The 16,010-nt window shown below is 39.7% G+C and overlaps 1 protein-coding gene across 1 annotated transcript in view; it reads right to left on the minus strand.

The window, feature by feature from the left end:
- Positions 1-15,712, minus strand: part of ttc28 (tetratricopeptide repeat domain 28) — a 178,780-nt gene extending 163,068 nt beyond the window's left edge. The window contains exons 1-2 of the mRNA XM_030742337.1: positions 15,454-15,712; positions 5,595-5,957 (exon numbers count right to left, since the gene is read on the minus strand). Of these exons, the coding sequence (XP_030598197.1) occupies positions 5,595-5,957; positions 15,454-15,483 (393 nt within the window). The 5' untranslated portion in view covers positions 15,484-15,712. The remainder of the gene's footprint in view (positions 1-5,594; positions 5,958-15,453) is intronic.
- Between the last annotated feature and the right edge of the window lie 298 nt (positions 15,713-16,010).

The raw sequence follows: 16,010 nt of genomic DNA on the forward strand, positions 1-16,010 counted from the left end.
TAACGTGCACATAGTAGCACACCTTTTACTTGCTTGTCTTACTTTGTACAGTCTGACCTTTGGGTGCATTTGCTGGGACATCCCGTCCTGGAAAGACTGAATGTTTTCCACTTGTGAATACCCTTTCTCCCTAGAATGATGGACTTCAAAGTCTTTGGAAATTGTCCTATAAACCTTCCAAACTTGATGGGCAGCAGCAATTTGCTTTTTTAATTAATTTAATGTCTTTCTTCGTTAGCATTTAGTTAACCCTCACCTAAATACTCCAAACCAGCAACCTGCCAAAACTTTTGCTTTACAGGTGGTCGCACTTAATGATAATAGATTAATCAAGTACATTTGATTATCAGCACTTATTCGCTTAATTTTTATGGAAGCAGTAAGAGTATACTTAGTATTTTTACATACTGCTTCTGCATTTTGGCCAACAGTTTGCCCTTGACTGGCAAACTGTCGGTGAGCATGCCGACCATCATTGATTGTTGAGATCATTGTCCATCTGCAAACAGACTCTTCAGCAAAAAACACTTCCAACCAGCATAAAAATCTCAGCTGACCCAAAAATGATACCTGATCCTAGATCAGCTGTCTAGCCTAATCTGCCACAGTAACAAACAAACATCTTTACTTGTGAGACCCCAAAGTACGGCAGTCTGTGTGGCGAAGCAGACATTTCCCAGACCTCTATGAGCTTAGATATTTGAATAAGTAATGCACCTGTTTGCAGAAAAAAAAGCTTCTTTGAAAGCACTTAACAACTTCACAAAAACACACAAAGCCAGTGTGGGGATGACAGCAAACATTCATACGCAAAATAGCCAGGTCTGTAAAGGAGAAAAACTCTCAAAAGAAAAGCTTCTGCTCCTGCAGCAGTTTTACGTCTGTTATGTAACTTCATTTGAATCACAAAGAAACAAAAAGCTTTCTCGAATCTTTGCACTGAATGCACGAGAGAGAGTTCGAGGGAGAAAAGGACAAAGCTGCACAAAATGGCAAAAAAACAAAACAAAAAAACAAAACATCAAAAATGCAAAGAAGTCCTCTTAATCTGTACGGTGTTGTTATCCGCACACAAATATAAGTGACTTTTGACCAGTTACACCCCTCAGTTCCCATGACGGAATCGACTCATTTTGTGTTTGTGATACAGAGAGTGTGTGTTTGAGCCTGTTGTGCCAACAGAGAAGTCGACAGGGGCAGCAATAGGGCAAGCTGTGGGAGGCACACAGAAAAGAAGAAAAGAAAAAAGGAGACACCGAGGCCGGCTAGATGAAGGGACGAAAGAAATAACTCAAGCAGAAGTAAATGTCCCCCCACCTTCAAAAAGACTCCCTCTTATTGGTAGTTCATTAGTCTTGATCTTGCCTTTGACCCACAGCGAATGCTGCAGCAAGCTCACTGCTATGACACCGCCACTATACAAGCACAGACACAGGAATGCTGCCTCTGTTATTGTCTTTAAGTGCCAAACTCAGGCCAAGGCCTAGCCAGGGTTTCAAAAACAAACTAACAACCATGCAACATTTTCATTCACACACACACACACGCACACACACGCACACGCACACACACACACACACACACACACACGCACACACACACACACACACACACACACACACACACACACACACACACACACCATTTCCGTCCATTCTCTCTCACAGAGAAAGGAAGTGGAGTGGAGCTGGCCTGGCCCCAGCTGTCCAGACAGAGGTAGCCTGGCAAACCCAGTCTCCTGACTGCCTACTTCCTCCTCTGAATGGCTGCAAACGACTCGGAGCCTTTGCTATCCTTCACTGCTCACTGTTTTGTAAGATGTAAAGTGCCACTTCAAGTGTTAAGAAGCATGTGAGTGAGCTTTCTGAGGTCGAGTCGACGGCAGTGATGATTTCAACCCTAATCGTATCCCTAACTCTAACCCTAAGCAAGGTCTTTACAGTAAGGAAAAAAAAAGAAAATAATCTTAGAGTTACTAGCATACACCACGGTAGGTTAAAGGGTACCCATTGTACCTTTTTCTTTCTTCTTCCTTTTCATATATTACACACACACACACACACACACACACAGTACCAGTCAAGTTTCTCATTCAATGTTTTTATTTTTTTATTTTTTTTTCCTACATTACAAATTAATACTGAAGTCATCCAGACAGGAAATACATCTATAATTATATAGTAAACAAAAAAAGTGTTAAACAAACCAAAATATGTTTTAGATTTTTCAAACTCGGCACTCTTTGCTTTGGTTACAGCTTTGCACACTCTTGGCATTCTCTCAATCAGCTTCATGAGGTCATCACCTGAAATGGTTTTCCAACAGTCTTGAAGGAGTTTCCAGAGGTGCTGAGCACTTGCTGGCTGCTTTGCCTTCACTCTGCGGTCCAACTCATCCCAAACCATCTCAGTTGGGTTTAGATCAGCAATACTCCATCACCCTCTTTCTTGGTTAAATAGCCCTTACAGTACATACTGTAGCCTGGAGGTGTGTTTGGGATCATTGTCCTGTTGAAAAACAAATGATGGTCCCACTAAGTGCAAACCAGATAGGATGGCATGTTGCTTCAGAATGTGGTGGTAGCCATGCTGGTTAAGTGTGCTTTGGATTTTGAATAAACCGCCAACAGTGTCACCACCAAAGCACCCCCATACCATCACACTTCCTCCTCCATACTGCACATGTAGAAACCATCCACTCACCTTTTCTGCATCTTGCAAAGACATGGTGTTTGGAACCAAAAATCTCAAATTTGGACTCATCAGACCAAAGGACAGATATCCACTGGTCTAATGTCCATTCCTTGTGTTCCATTTTCTTCGTCTTGTTGTTCTTCCTTAGAAGTGGCTTCTTTGAAGCAATTCGACCATAAAGTCCAGATTCACACAGTTTTCTCTGAACAGTTGATGTTGAGATGTGTGTGCTACTTGAACTCTGCGAAGCATTTAGCTGGGCTCTTATCTGGAGTGCTGTTAACTTGTGGTTTCTGAGGCTGATAACTCTGATGAACTTATCCTGTGCAACAGAGGGAACTCTTGGTCTTCCTTTTCTGGGGCGGTCCTGATGAGAGCCTGTTTTATCATGACGTTTGATGGTCTTTGTGACTACACTTTAGGATACTTTCAAAGTTCTTGAAATTTTTCAGATTGACTGACCTTCATTTCTTAAACATTTCTTAAAGTAATGATGGACTGTCATTTTTCCCTTACTTAACTGAGTAGTTCTTGCCAAACTATGGATAAGAACATTACTCAAATAGGGCTATTCAATGTATACCAACTCTAACACAACTCAAACAAATTAAGAGGGCAAGAAATTCAAGAAATTAACTCTGGACAAAGCACAGCTGTTAACTGAAAGCCATTCCAGGTCACTACCTCATAAAGCTGACCGAGAAAATGCCAAGATGTGCAAAGCTGCCATCTAAGCAAGAGGTAACTCCTTTGAAGACTCTATAATATAAAACATATTCTGGTTTGTTTAACACTTTTTTTGTTTACCACTGCTAATATTAAACACAAAAAGGTTAAAATAATGCAGAGTATGTACAAGACTGCACTAAATGCTCAATTTCAGACTGTTTTTTTCTACTCTTTCTGATATGGTGGTTGCATGTAACCCCAGAGGTCAAAACCACTCATTGATGGAAAAACCCAAGTGGTTCCCATGTACATTAGCCCATGTGGAGCCCATAGCAGTTTTTTTCCTTTTGGATCTCCATGAGGGTTTTCTATAGACAACTCATAGTGGGTTTGCCCACAGAAACCTCTCATTGCCCCCCTGTGGATTAGCCTATGCAGGTTCCACAGTAGTTTTACTCTGGCCACCCATGACAATTTTCTGTGGGCAACCCATAGTGGGTTTGCCCATAGAAAAACCCATATAGGAACCTCAAAGGGCGACAGTGCTGTTGGCCTTGTGTAGGCCCTCACAGCCCCACAGTTCACCCAGACCTACCCCCGTGGTCCCCCTGGGCATACTTGCTGCCACATTATTTATAAAAAGGAAACACCATACAGGGAAATCTGCCCATTATGAAGAAGATGAAACAATAGAACATGTTTTAGTATACTGTCAGAAATATGAGGCGACTAACTAAAAATCTTAGTAAAATGGAAGTAAAACTGGATCTTGATTGCTATACTGCAAAACAATTCACAGACTGAAAGTTATCAGGCCATATTCCAATATTCCATTTTCTAACACAAACTAACTTGTTTGATAGGATTTGAGTTTGTTTGTTTTTTTTTCTTTGCAGGCAATTGGCCCCATAGTGTGGTGGTTTACATGTTTGGCTTACAAGTACTGTAAAAGGTTTCTGGGTTGAGCTTAGGACTAAACTTACATCTCTTGGGGGTTGTGTCAGGAAGGGCGTCTGATGTAAAAATCTGCCAAATCAACTATGTGGTGACCCCTTGTATTGTTTTTGTTTTGTTTTTTGTTTGTTTGAGCAACATTCTGGTCCACACTCCATATCAACTGATGAAGGTAATATACCAAGAAGCACATGTGAGCCCTGCACTGTGGTGCCCAGGTGGGCAGCCCACTGTGGGTCTCGGTGTCAGTGTGCATTGTGGGACATGTCAGTAGGGCAGCCCACACCTAGTGTGGGCATACTGTGGCTATGCTATGGGTATGCTATTTGTTTAGTGTGGGCAGCCCACACTATTGGCTGCCCCCACTGGGGCACATCTGGGCACCGTAGTGCAAGGTGTGCCCTACATTTTATATCCATACAGGCGTACTGTGGGTTGTGTGGATCTGTGGGGCATGTTTGCTGAGCATTAGTATTTGCTTCACTAATACTAATAATGCTGGCATTGTGATTATAGTAAGAAAAATGTGTGACAGCTGAGAAGCACATTGTCTCAGAGGATATATATTGATACTGTCCAGTATCTGAACTGTTTTATCTACTGTTCTCCACTCATGTACAGGGAAAAACAGTACTGACAGTACTGATAGTCTCTTTGTCATAACTGTCATCACAATGTTTCTCCAGATCTGTGCAGATTTACTGGGACATCTCTGAATTACACACGTGTGCTGTCCTTTTCAAACAGCTGCTAAACAAAAAAAGACTATAAAGGACAAACTTAACAACATGTTATAAAAAGCACAACAAGCGGGCTGCAGCTTCTAAATAGCAGACTTCAGCTGCCACACATCGTTAAAAATTCTAACTAAAGCAAAACATAACATCTGATGAGTTTTTGAAAGAGGGAAAACAGGGATCTTTTTTTCTGAGCTGCACACAGGCCATTAAAGTCAATCAGAAACCAACTTAATCAAAGATACATTAAAATGCAACCTCTACATAAACTCCTGGCAAACAAGGACAAGTCAAGGCTGTGATTTCACAGAGGGTAATAAATTGATTCTAAGTACTTTTAAATATTAGCTATATTTTTGCTGCTCAATATACACACAAAAAACACAATTAGTGTGGCAACTCAGCCATACACCCTTCTCACATTCATTTAAGGGATACGTCAACTCTTCTATTCCAAAAACCCATTCTACATGCTCAAGTACAGCATCTTTACCACACTCTCGCTTGAAATGTGTGATTGGCCGAGGGTCCAACTTCTTACCTTGGGCCATTTGGGGTTGATGATACGTGCTTTGATTGCGTCGTCCAAAGCGGTGCTGTACTGGCCCAGTCTCAGATATGCTGCAGAGCGGTTACTGTACAAAATGCAGTTTTGGGGATCGGCAGTCAGGGCCTCACTATAGAGACGAACAGCCAGCTCAAACTCTCCCTGCTGACAGGCCTGATTACTGCGACGCACCCGCTCCAGAAATTCAGCTTTGCTAAGGGCTGGGGATCCAGAGCAGGACAGTCGATCGGCTCTTTTGACCATCTGAGCTGAAAGGATCACAGGTGCAGGAGAAGAGGAGGATGAAGAAGGAGGGTTGGTGGTCCTGCTGGTGGAGCGAGAACCAAAAAGAGAGAACTGAGGAGAAGAAGAAAAGGGAGGAGGAACAAGGAGAAAAAGCAACATTAGGGTTAAATGTCTTGCAACTAGAGCTGAAATCATAAAATGTTTGGCGAATACAATAACAAAACATTATCACCATTAACAGATTCATTTATTAATTAATTTGATCAGATTTATATAGCACCAAATCAACTTTTTATTGTAAGATAAAAATCCTACAGTGGATTATTCACTGAGGGTGAATTTTTAATGTGATCTTTTGGCTTTATTAAGCACAATCAACAAATCCAAATTTAACAAAACTAACTATATTTGCCTAACATTTTAACATCAGGATAGCGTGGTGGTGTGGTGGTTAACATGTTTACTTCATAGTCAGGAGGTCTGGGATTCAAATCCAGGCTGGAGCCTTTTATGTATAGTATGCATGCTTTCTTCAAGTACTCTGGCTTCCTCCCACAGTCCAGAGACATGCATATTAGGTTAACTGTTGATTATAAATTGGCCATATGTGTGAACTGTTATCCGTCTCTCTGTGTCAGCCAGGCGACCTGTCCTTGCCTCTCGCCTACACTGGATAGACTCCAGCCACCCTGTGGCCTAGAATTGCATAGGTGGAATAAAATGGGTGGATATTAACATGGTAAACATAAATGTGGCTTAACATCAGTAAACATTTTCATTGCATATTATAATGTTTTCTTCCACAGCTAAGGGACATTAGTGTTATGAGTAGCTTCTTACTTTTGATCATATGCAGGTTCGGACTGCAGCATGTGATCAGAAAACCAGAAAAAACAATTTCATATAGTATTTTTGGATATTAGTATTGTGTGTTTTATAAAGGCATGAGGTGATTAATTTAATCTAAATTTAAATTTTTAATTTGGGAGCGCTATTACTGGCTGTAACTGATATTTAGAAACCCACTGAACCGTGCTACGTGGAAGCAAAGGCTGACATCTACAGAAGTTGAGCCCAACTATTGCGTATTTTTAGTTGTGTCAACAAAAAGGCTCTTCACAGTGTTGGGAGAAATTACTTGAATAACAAAAACTAAGTTTCAAAAGAAAATGTTCTTTTCAGGGCTGTTATACAAGTCACAAAAAAGTTATTGCATGCAGAGTTGTATCCAGCACAACACCAAACTGCAGCAGTCTCATTTGCATGATATGATACAGTAGTTATTAGCAAATGCAATGCCAAACTGCTCCGTGCACTCTTGTTTTCTGCATACTAATACCGGCTTGAACTCCTCAGAGAGACAGACACAGAAAGGATAAGGGTTCTGTTCTTCTTCGTTTGTTTCTGTCTGAGCCGCTGAAACTAAAGTTCCCTTTCTGTAGCTTTAACATTGAAATGCTGCCTCCCTCTCTGATCTGGTGTTTCCAAATTTGTCCTTTCACCAGTGCTTACATGAAGGCTTTCATTATCTCTCTCTTTTCCCCTTCCCACATACACACACACACACGCACGCACGCACGCACGCACGCACACACACATGCAAAACGGAGGGATTCCTAAAGCTTGCAAATGCATCACCTGACGGTTTGGAGTGAGAGGTGTAAAAGGCATGAAGGTTTTTAGAAGTGCACTGATTATTCACTTCAAATATTTAAGTGAGCAAAATGTGTGCATATGTTTCATGAGTGAAACAAGAACTGATGCAGAATTTTTTTTTTTACATATAGGAATTTTTGGCAGGTTTGACAGGTAGTAAGCACATACATTTCTTTGGCTGTTGTAGACAGCTGGTCAGCTCAGCCCAGAGAAAACCAGTTTTCAAGTGTGTTTGGGATCACTGTCTTATTGTAACACCCAATTGTGTCCAAATTTCAACCGTCTAGCTGTTGATTTGAGGTGAAACTGAATAATTTGGAGGTGGTCCCCTTTCTTCATTATTTTATCCCCTTTGTGCAATGTGCCAGTACCACTGGCAGTAAAAAGCGCCATAGCGTGATGCTACCACTAACGTTCTTGACAATTGATAGTGTTTTTTGTGACCAAATAGCTCAATCTTTTCCTTTTCTGTCCATAAAACCTTTCTCCAGAAGGCATTTGGTTTGTTCATGGGGGCGGCTGCAAATTTCAGTCAAGCTTGAAGGTGTTGATTTTGGAACAGGGGTTTCTTGTCAGTCTGCTTCATGTTCCTGAACATCCTGAACAATTTCTTCTCATCTGAAGGTGACAGTTTGAGTCTTCTTCTGGGCCTTGGCAGAGTGGTGACACATCCAAATAACTTATACGTACTTACAATTGTTTAATCTGATGTTCTTGGGATCTGCAGTTGTTTAGTGATAGCTCCAAGAGACTTTCCCAAATTCTGTAAACCTACACTTCTTGTTCTTAGATCTTCACTGACTTTTTTGGACCTTCCCCATTGAGTATTGGTCAGTCTAATGAGTGCTGGCAAAGAGAAACTACCAGTTGTAGTCAATCATGATAACTTATGAGAAGTTAATAGACCTTGGCCTTGACAACTTAAAATTGTAGAACTATCAGCACAATTTATTAAAAAATTTAAGTGAATGTATGAATATGATGTATTGTATATGTACAGTGCTTTAAAAAATTATTCATACCCATTGAACATTTCCACATTTGTCACATTACAACCACAAACTTAAATGTATTTTGTTGGGATTTTATATGATAGACCAACACAAAGTAGTGCATAATTGTGGAGTGGAAGAAAATGATACATGGTGTTCAAAATTTTTTACCAATTAAAAATCTAAAAAGTGTAGTGTGATTTGAATTCAGCCCTCTTTACTCCGACACCCCAAATTAAAATCCAGTGCCTTCAGAAGTCGCCTAATTAACAAAGAGAGGCCTCCTGCTCATCCTATCTCTAAAGGCCAGACACCCTTTGAAAAAACTAATTTCCACCGCTTAGCATTGTGATTTTACGCTTTCGTTCATCATCCAGAGCTCAGGACCATAGGCGCGGGTAAGGACGTAGATCAACAGATAAATCAGCAGTATCACTTTTATGCTCAGTTTACTCTTCACAGCGGACCAGTACAGTGTCTGCATCACTGCAGATGCTGAACCAGTCCATCTGTCATTCTCCTGCTTTCCCCCTCCACTGACTCCTGAACAAGATCCCAAGGTATTTAAAACTCCTCTGTTTGGGGCAGGAACTCATCCCTCACCCAGAGTGGGCACTCCACCCTTTTCCTGTCAAGAACCATGGCCTTGGATTTGGAGGTGCTAATTCTCATTCCCACTGCTTCACACTCACCACCTGATGAAGCCAACCGACCCACATCATTCACAAAAAGCAGAGCTGAGATCCTGAAGCCACCAAAGTGGAAGCCTTCTAACACTCGGCTCTGCCTAGAAATTCTGTCTCTAAAAATTGTGAATGCAATCGGAGACAAAGAGCAGCCCCAGTGAGAAAATCCAAGATAAATTCAAACTCATGTACCTAATTCTTGTTTTTTAAAGTCATTAAACATGTATGCTGTATAATTGTTCCCCTGTAGAAAAAGCCCCAAATTGCCATGACATTCATGCCCATCATGAGTGTATGTAAACTTCTGACCACAACTGTATTTAATGGGACCTATTCAAAAACAAGGACATTTGGCATCGAGCCTTTCTGTGTTCCTAACTCATGTGATCTGTAGGAAATAATGATTTTGTGTAAAAAAAAAAAAAAAAAAAAACTGATTTAAAGATTTAAAGTCTAGCTCAGAGCACTTTTAATTAAGGACACCACTGACAGATGCTGCTGTGTGGCCACAGGATGTTTAAAGTCTGATTAAAGTCTCTGTTAGCCACAGCCCAGAAGAGTACTGTGACACACTTATCTCCACAACCAACAGCAATGTGTAAAAGGGATCATTTTCATCTGTTTTCTTTTTTATTCCATTATTTTCATTAATGTGCTAGGCTATTATGAGACTCTAGTTCACATGTGACAAATGTGACATAAAGCAGAGCTTTTTTAACATGTTACAGGTTTTTACCAAATTAAAGAAAGAATGCCACATAGTGAGTTTACTGAACTAATACATAAATCTCTAAGACTATTATTGAACTTGAATGCAACTAATAGAGTCCAAGAAGAAAAATTCAACTTCTGCATTCACACATATTCCATTAATGAGCGGGTTATACATACTGCTGTGTTGCATTTTTCTTTAAATAGACATGTGGCTTAACTGAAACTTCTCTGTAATGTTGTGTTGCAGCCCCTGGGTACAAAATATTTGCTTTCTAGGTGAGTGAATAGGATTCTCTCTATAGTATGAATCTCTGGAGTTTGAAAAAAGGTGACTGGACTTCTTTAAGTTTCATCCCACCACCCATTGGAACACAAGCTTGGGGTGATCAGGACCCTGCAACACCGGGCAGAAAATGTTCCCTCTGAGGCTGAAGGGAAACAAAAGGAACACACACATGTAAAGAAAGACCCTAAAACCAAGGACAAAATCCCCAAACAAAAGATAAGCAACTTAGTATATGCTGTCCAGTGCAGTAAAGAGTGCTTGGGCCTCTACTCTGGAGAAACCAAGCAGCATCTTCATAAATGCATGGCACAACATAGAAGACCCACCTCAACAGGACACGACTCAGCTGTACATCTGCATCTAAATGAGACAGGACACTCTTTCGAGGATGCCAATGTTCACATTTTGGACCAGGAAAACAGATGGTTTGAAAGAGGAGAAAAAGAAGCCATCCTTGTCCACTGTGAACGACCATCAGAGGAGGTGGACTACATCACCAACTTTCCCCCATCTACAGTGCAGTCCTGAGCTCCCTCCCCAGGTGCCTCAACCCACCATTCACACCTTTGTTCAGGTGACCTCAATAGGTCACTTGATAGAATGTGGCATAATGCCAAATTGGTTTCACTAGAAACCACTGATTGCGGTGACCCATGCCTCCGTTCACACCTTGGCAAAAGTGATTATGCAGATGAACTATAGTGAGTCACAACCACCTCCAGGGGACTGCATCCACTGGGCTTTAGATACCTGGGTCTCTCCACCGCTTGGTTTGAGAACTGAAGAAACCTTTTGGATGAGACGTGAAACATCTTCAAGACATTAAAAGAAGTCCAGTCAACCTTTTTCAAGCTCCAGATGTACAGTATCAAATGGTTTAAGATAGATAGATAGATAGATAGATAGATAGATAGATAGATAGATAGATAGATAGATAGATAGATAGATAGATAGATAGATAGATAGATAGATAGATAGATAGATAGATAGATAGATAGATAGATAGATAGCGTACTAGTGAAAAAGTAATTCTGTTGCTAGTTACAGCATTTGTTTTGTATCGCAGCACTACATGTGTAAACATTTTTCATCACTGATTATTGTGAAAATAAATTATTTATTTATTTACAGACTTTTAGAAATAAGAGTGGCCCATTTATATATAAAATACACTCAGTTCATGGAGACTTCAATGGCGCCAAAATACTAGGAATATGTATTTTCTGCATTCAACTGTACAGCACAAACTACTCACACATATAGAAAAAAAGTGTTAGGTTGCATTCCAGAAATTTACAAGTAATTTATTTTGGCAGAACAACACTGCCAAAAGACAGGAACACAACATGAATATCCTGTGGCTGTGCTTCCAAAATTATGCACAAACACACACTTCCCTGTTGTTCTGTCTTACTACTACCCGCCCCATTTTCAGCCCAGGTCATAGGCAGTACATTCCTGGTAAAAACACAGAGAGAAAGAAATGGCAACTAACTGAAAAAGAGGAAATTGTTTGCCTGAATGTGGCCCTTTGATCTTTCATGTATGCCAATCTGTAAACAGGGCATCAAGGCAACAAGCTGTAGCTGCAAGCAAATATAACAAGACGCATCACCGATGGGAATATCCTTCCGAGATTAATGAAAATACCAAAGAAATTTAGACGTCTGGATAGCATCACAGCCCCATTTCATAATAGAAAACCCATCAGCACACATCTTAATACCTTCTACAACACTATTTTGCTCTAATTTGGAGGCCTTGACCTGAACTTTTATCCAAATACTTCAATATGAACAATATTCAACAAATCAAAACAATTTTAAGCATGCTGTAAAAAATTGATATTCTGTGATTATCTTTAACATTTCTACAAATACTTTTTGGTAACCACATCCTGGAACATAATAAACAAATTAGAGAAGGTACATAGTGCACTCTTGTACTACATAATATTTTTATATTTATATCATCTATAACAATAAGCCAGGTATAATGCCTACTTACAAGGTATTCACAACATATTATACTCATGTATGTACAGGAATATTACTATATGCACCCATACTACTTAATCTACTGATATCAATGCATGATGTATAACATCGCTATAATCATAAGGCAACCATGTACAAAAAATAATGCAACCATTTTGTTTATATATTTTTATTTATTATGTTGCTGAGCAGTAGGCATGGCTTTAGTATTGCTCAATGATGAGTCGTAGTCGGTACTATTTATGAACAGACATGACAGACAATGCTCAGCCAATCAAAGCTGGCATCACAGGCTAATCAAAAAGGATGCAGCCTAGAACTGATGTTAATCGATTTTTACCTAGAAATTTGGGATTCCCCAGTTTCTCACTATCTAGCTACTACCAGTCAGTAGTGACCTAGGTCAGTTGCTAGATATGGGGAATAACCACTTTCTCCGTTTCCGTCAATAATGTTCAAGTAGGTATAGCCAATCACACAGCGCAATATGAATTTGGACACAGCTAAAGAGGCTGCATATCATTAGCATATAGCAGCCTGAAATCCTCCTGCTTTATTTTGTGTGAGAGGATAAAAATGTGACATGATGCAACCAAAGATGGCATAAATAATACAATAAAAGGGTCATAAACAGTCATTGTCATTGTTTGTGGTGTTTGAAAATTTGCACGCAAAAAAGTTGTTAAGTTCAGTATGGAAATATGCATGCATGATTGATGTGACCATGCTGCACATGGAATTCATTTTTACAACATGTATGAGTTGTGTATGGGGAAGTTCCAAATTTTCCAAAATTTGGTAAATGTTTTGGCACATTTAATGTATAAAATAAACATTGCCGGCAAGTGACGCTGTTGTGGAGATCAAGGAACCACAATAAAGCAGATGTAGTTAAAAAAGTAAGCTAAAGGGAAATACAATCATGAACTTTGTCTAATATTTTCCCCTGTAAACAGGCCTGTCCTAAGTTTGCCAGTAAACATCTAAATGATTCAGAGAAGGTTTTGGAGGAAGTGCTGTGGTCATCAACTCGACTCGACGTGTTTGGAGGAAGAGAAATGCTGAGTATGACCCAGGGAACACCATACACACAGTCAACAACAGACGTGGAAATATTATGCTTTGGGGCTGTTCAGAGGCCATGTACTGCCAAATCATGTATGAAAACCTTCTCTCAGCCAGAACACTAAAGATGATTCGGGGATGGGTCTTCCAGCATGACAGTGATTCAAAACATACCACCAAGGCAACAAAGGAGTGTCAGAAGAAGCACATTAATGTCATGGAGTGGCATATCCAGTCTCCAGACTTCAATCCTATAGAAAATCTGCGTAGGGAGCTGAAGCTTTGAGTTGCCAAGTGGCAGCCAAGAAACCAAAGGATGTAGAGAGTGTTTGTAAAGAGGAGTTAGCCAAAATCCCGTCCTAACCCAAACCCAAACCTGGTGACCAACTACAAGAAACGTCTTATCACTGTGCTTGCCAACAAGGGTTTCTCCACCAAGTATGAAGTCATATTTTGCTTGGGGATCAAATACTTACTTGAGTCAGTGACATGCAAATCAATTTATTTAGTGTGTTTTATTTTCTGGATTTTTGGATGATATTCTGTCTCTGTTAAAATGAAAGCACCATAAAAATTAGAGACCGTTCATTTCTTTGGTGTCATTTAATTTAAATGAGACGTGATTCTGTAGTACAAATCCCTGCATGGATTCAGGAACACTGAACATCCGTTTTTCTCAACCTTGCAACAAAAAAGCAAAACAAAAAAATCCCAAACATATACACACTCAAGATCCAGAAATGCATTCCCTGGACCCCAGCTCAATTAAGACCAACAGAGGTGAAGTAGGAAACTGTCTTGAGGCTTTTTTGAATACAAATTTTAAATTATTTTTGGACGTCCTGGACTGGAACATCAGGCTTGTTACACAGTTCAAAACCAGCATTCGTGAAATTATGGCAATGCACAAGTCCACATTGCATGGGTACACATTGCACATCTGTGAAGGCACCATGAATGTTAGATGACATGTCATGTTTTTGAAGATAACATCATTTTTCAAGGATGACTTTGCTTATTTCAGGACAGTACCACAAAACACATGTATAGACACATTACAGCAGCATAACCAGGCAGAAAAATGTCTGGGCAATAAATTGTCCTGCCTGCACACATCTGGCACATTATGAAACAAAAAATGTTGACACAAGGTGTGTAGCTGCCATCCAATTCTAAATAAATATATACTTATCAATAAACAATAAAGTTTCTCAATTTTAACATTTGATTTATTGTCCTTGCACTTTTTTCCTATTTAAATTGAACTTTTTGGGAATCAGGGCTGTATGATAAAGAGGTGCTGATTTTTACATTTTAAAAGGTGAGAAATGCTCCTAACAGTACCAATAAAAATAACCCAGCTACAAATTTCAGCTCTATAAAAGCTCTCACACATTTTAACGGCTACTGAAATATATACAACGGCCTGCTAATTTAACACTGCAGCTCTGAAAACAGTCACCATGTAAATGAAATTCCTGAAACCTCTGAAACTCATGTTATACCTGGGCCTGGATGTTTTAGTATTGTTTTTTTATTTATTTTGTATTGATTTTCCTGTAACTTTAATTTGCTTTTACAGATTCTGCTATATTTTAAACCGTAAGAAATAGCCAGACAGCTTAATTAGTTCTTTTAAATCAAGCTGTCCGTTACCAAATTAAATGTGTCCCCATTTATTCATGTCTTCAACTTTATTTAGGGAAAGACTGAATTAAGTGTCTGTCCCTTACTCAGTTCCAGCTTACTTTTTTTTAATATATATATATATATATATATATATATATATATATATATATATATATATATATATATATATATATATATATATATATATATATCTTTTTTGTTTGTTTTATTTATCTCTTTTATATCTCTTAATGTTCCTGTAATATCTTCTCCCTTTCAGTCTTTCCGTATATAAAGATACAGCTCTATTCTGTTTTCAGTTGTATTAGGCAAAATCTGTTCCACAACATCCACAGGTATAAAAGAGCCTGTCAGAAATCAGATGGAGCAGTGTGTGAACTCCAAAGTTTCAAAATAAGCCCCGCATGATGGCAGCTCATCGTGAGATGCGATCAGCAGTGCGCAAACTGACACAAACGACTTTTCTTTCTCTTCCCAGCCTCTTGCAGATCGCGCCGAGCAGCCGCGGGTTGTGTCCTCTGTGAAACCACAAGATAAAGGGACTGTTTCCACTGGCCTTACCTTCTCTTTCCTCGCTCTTGGCTTTTCCATCTCTGCTAAATCCGGCGACTGCAGCTTTAAACTTTCATCCCGCAGCAGCAGAGAGACGGAGAAAAAACAGTCATCCAAAGCCAAGACAGAGGTCCACTGTAGGTTATCCAGCAGTATTACCTATCAATAAACTTGAGACTGAGAGGCGTGTGTGCTATGTAGCGGCACTCCAAAGTTTCTCTGAGTGAAAGTTAATCCAGACTGCGTGCGCCATGTTCCCACAGGCGAACTTCTCCCCATAGCGGAATTTTTGTCCGGTGAGAGGCGGGGATCCGGTCGGCTCACCAGCTCACAGCAAGGTTTCAATTACTCTTCGTGACATCAGAGAGGAGTTGAGTTACCTGACAGATATTCACTGCAGCAGACTTTTACGCAGAGTTGGTGAAGTATGTTAGGAGGAGGCTATTGAAAAGTTCTTCTAGGCCCTACTTTCTGTAGGAATGAGTATTCATGTAAAAAAAAAAAAGAAAAAAAAAAAGAAATGCTTTTAAGGCTTTTAACTCATTAAAATGCAGCAGAAAAATGAA

This window comes from Archocentrus centrarchus, chromosome 12 (genome assembly GCF_007364275.1).
Source record: "Archocentrus centrarchus isolate MPI-CPG fArcCen1 chromosome 12, fArcCen1, whole genome shotgun sequence".
NCBI classification, from domain to species: Eukaryota; Metazoa; Chordata; class Actinopteri; order Cichliformes; family Cichlidae; genus Archocentrus; species Archocentrus centrarchus.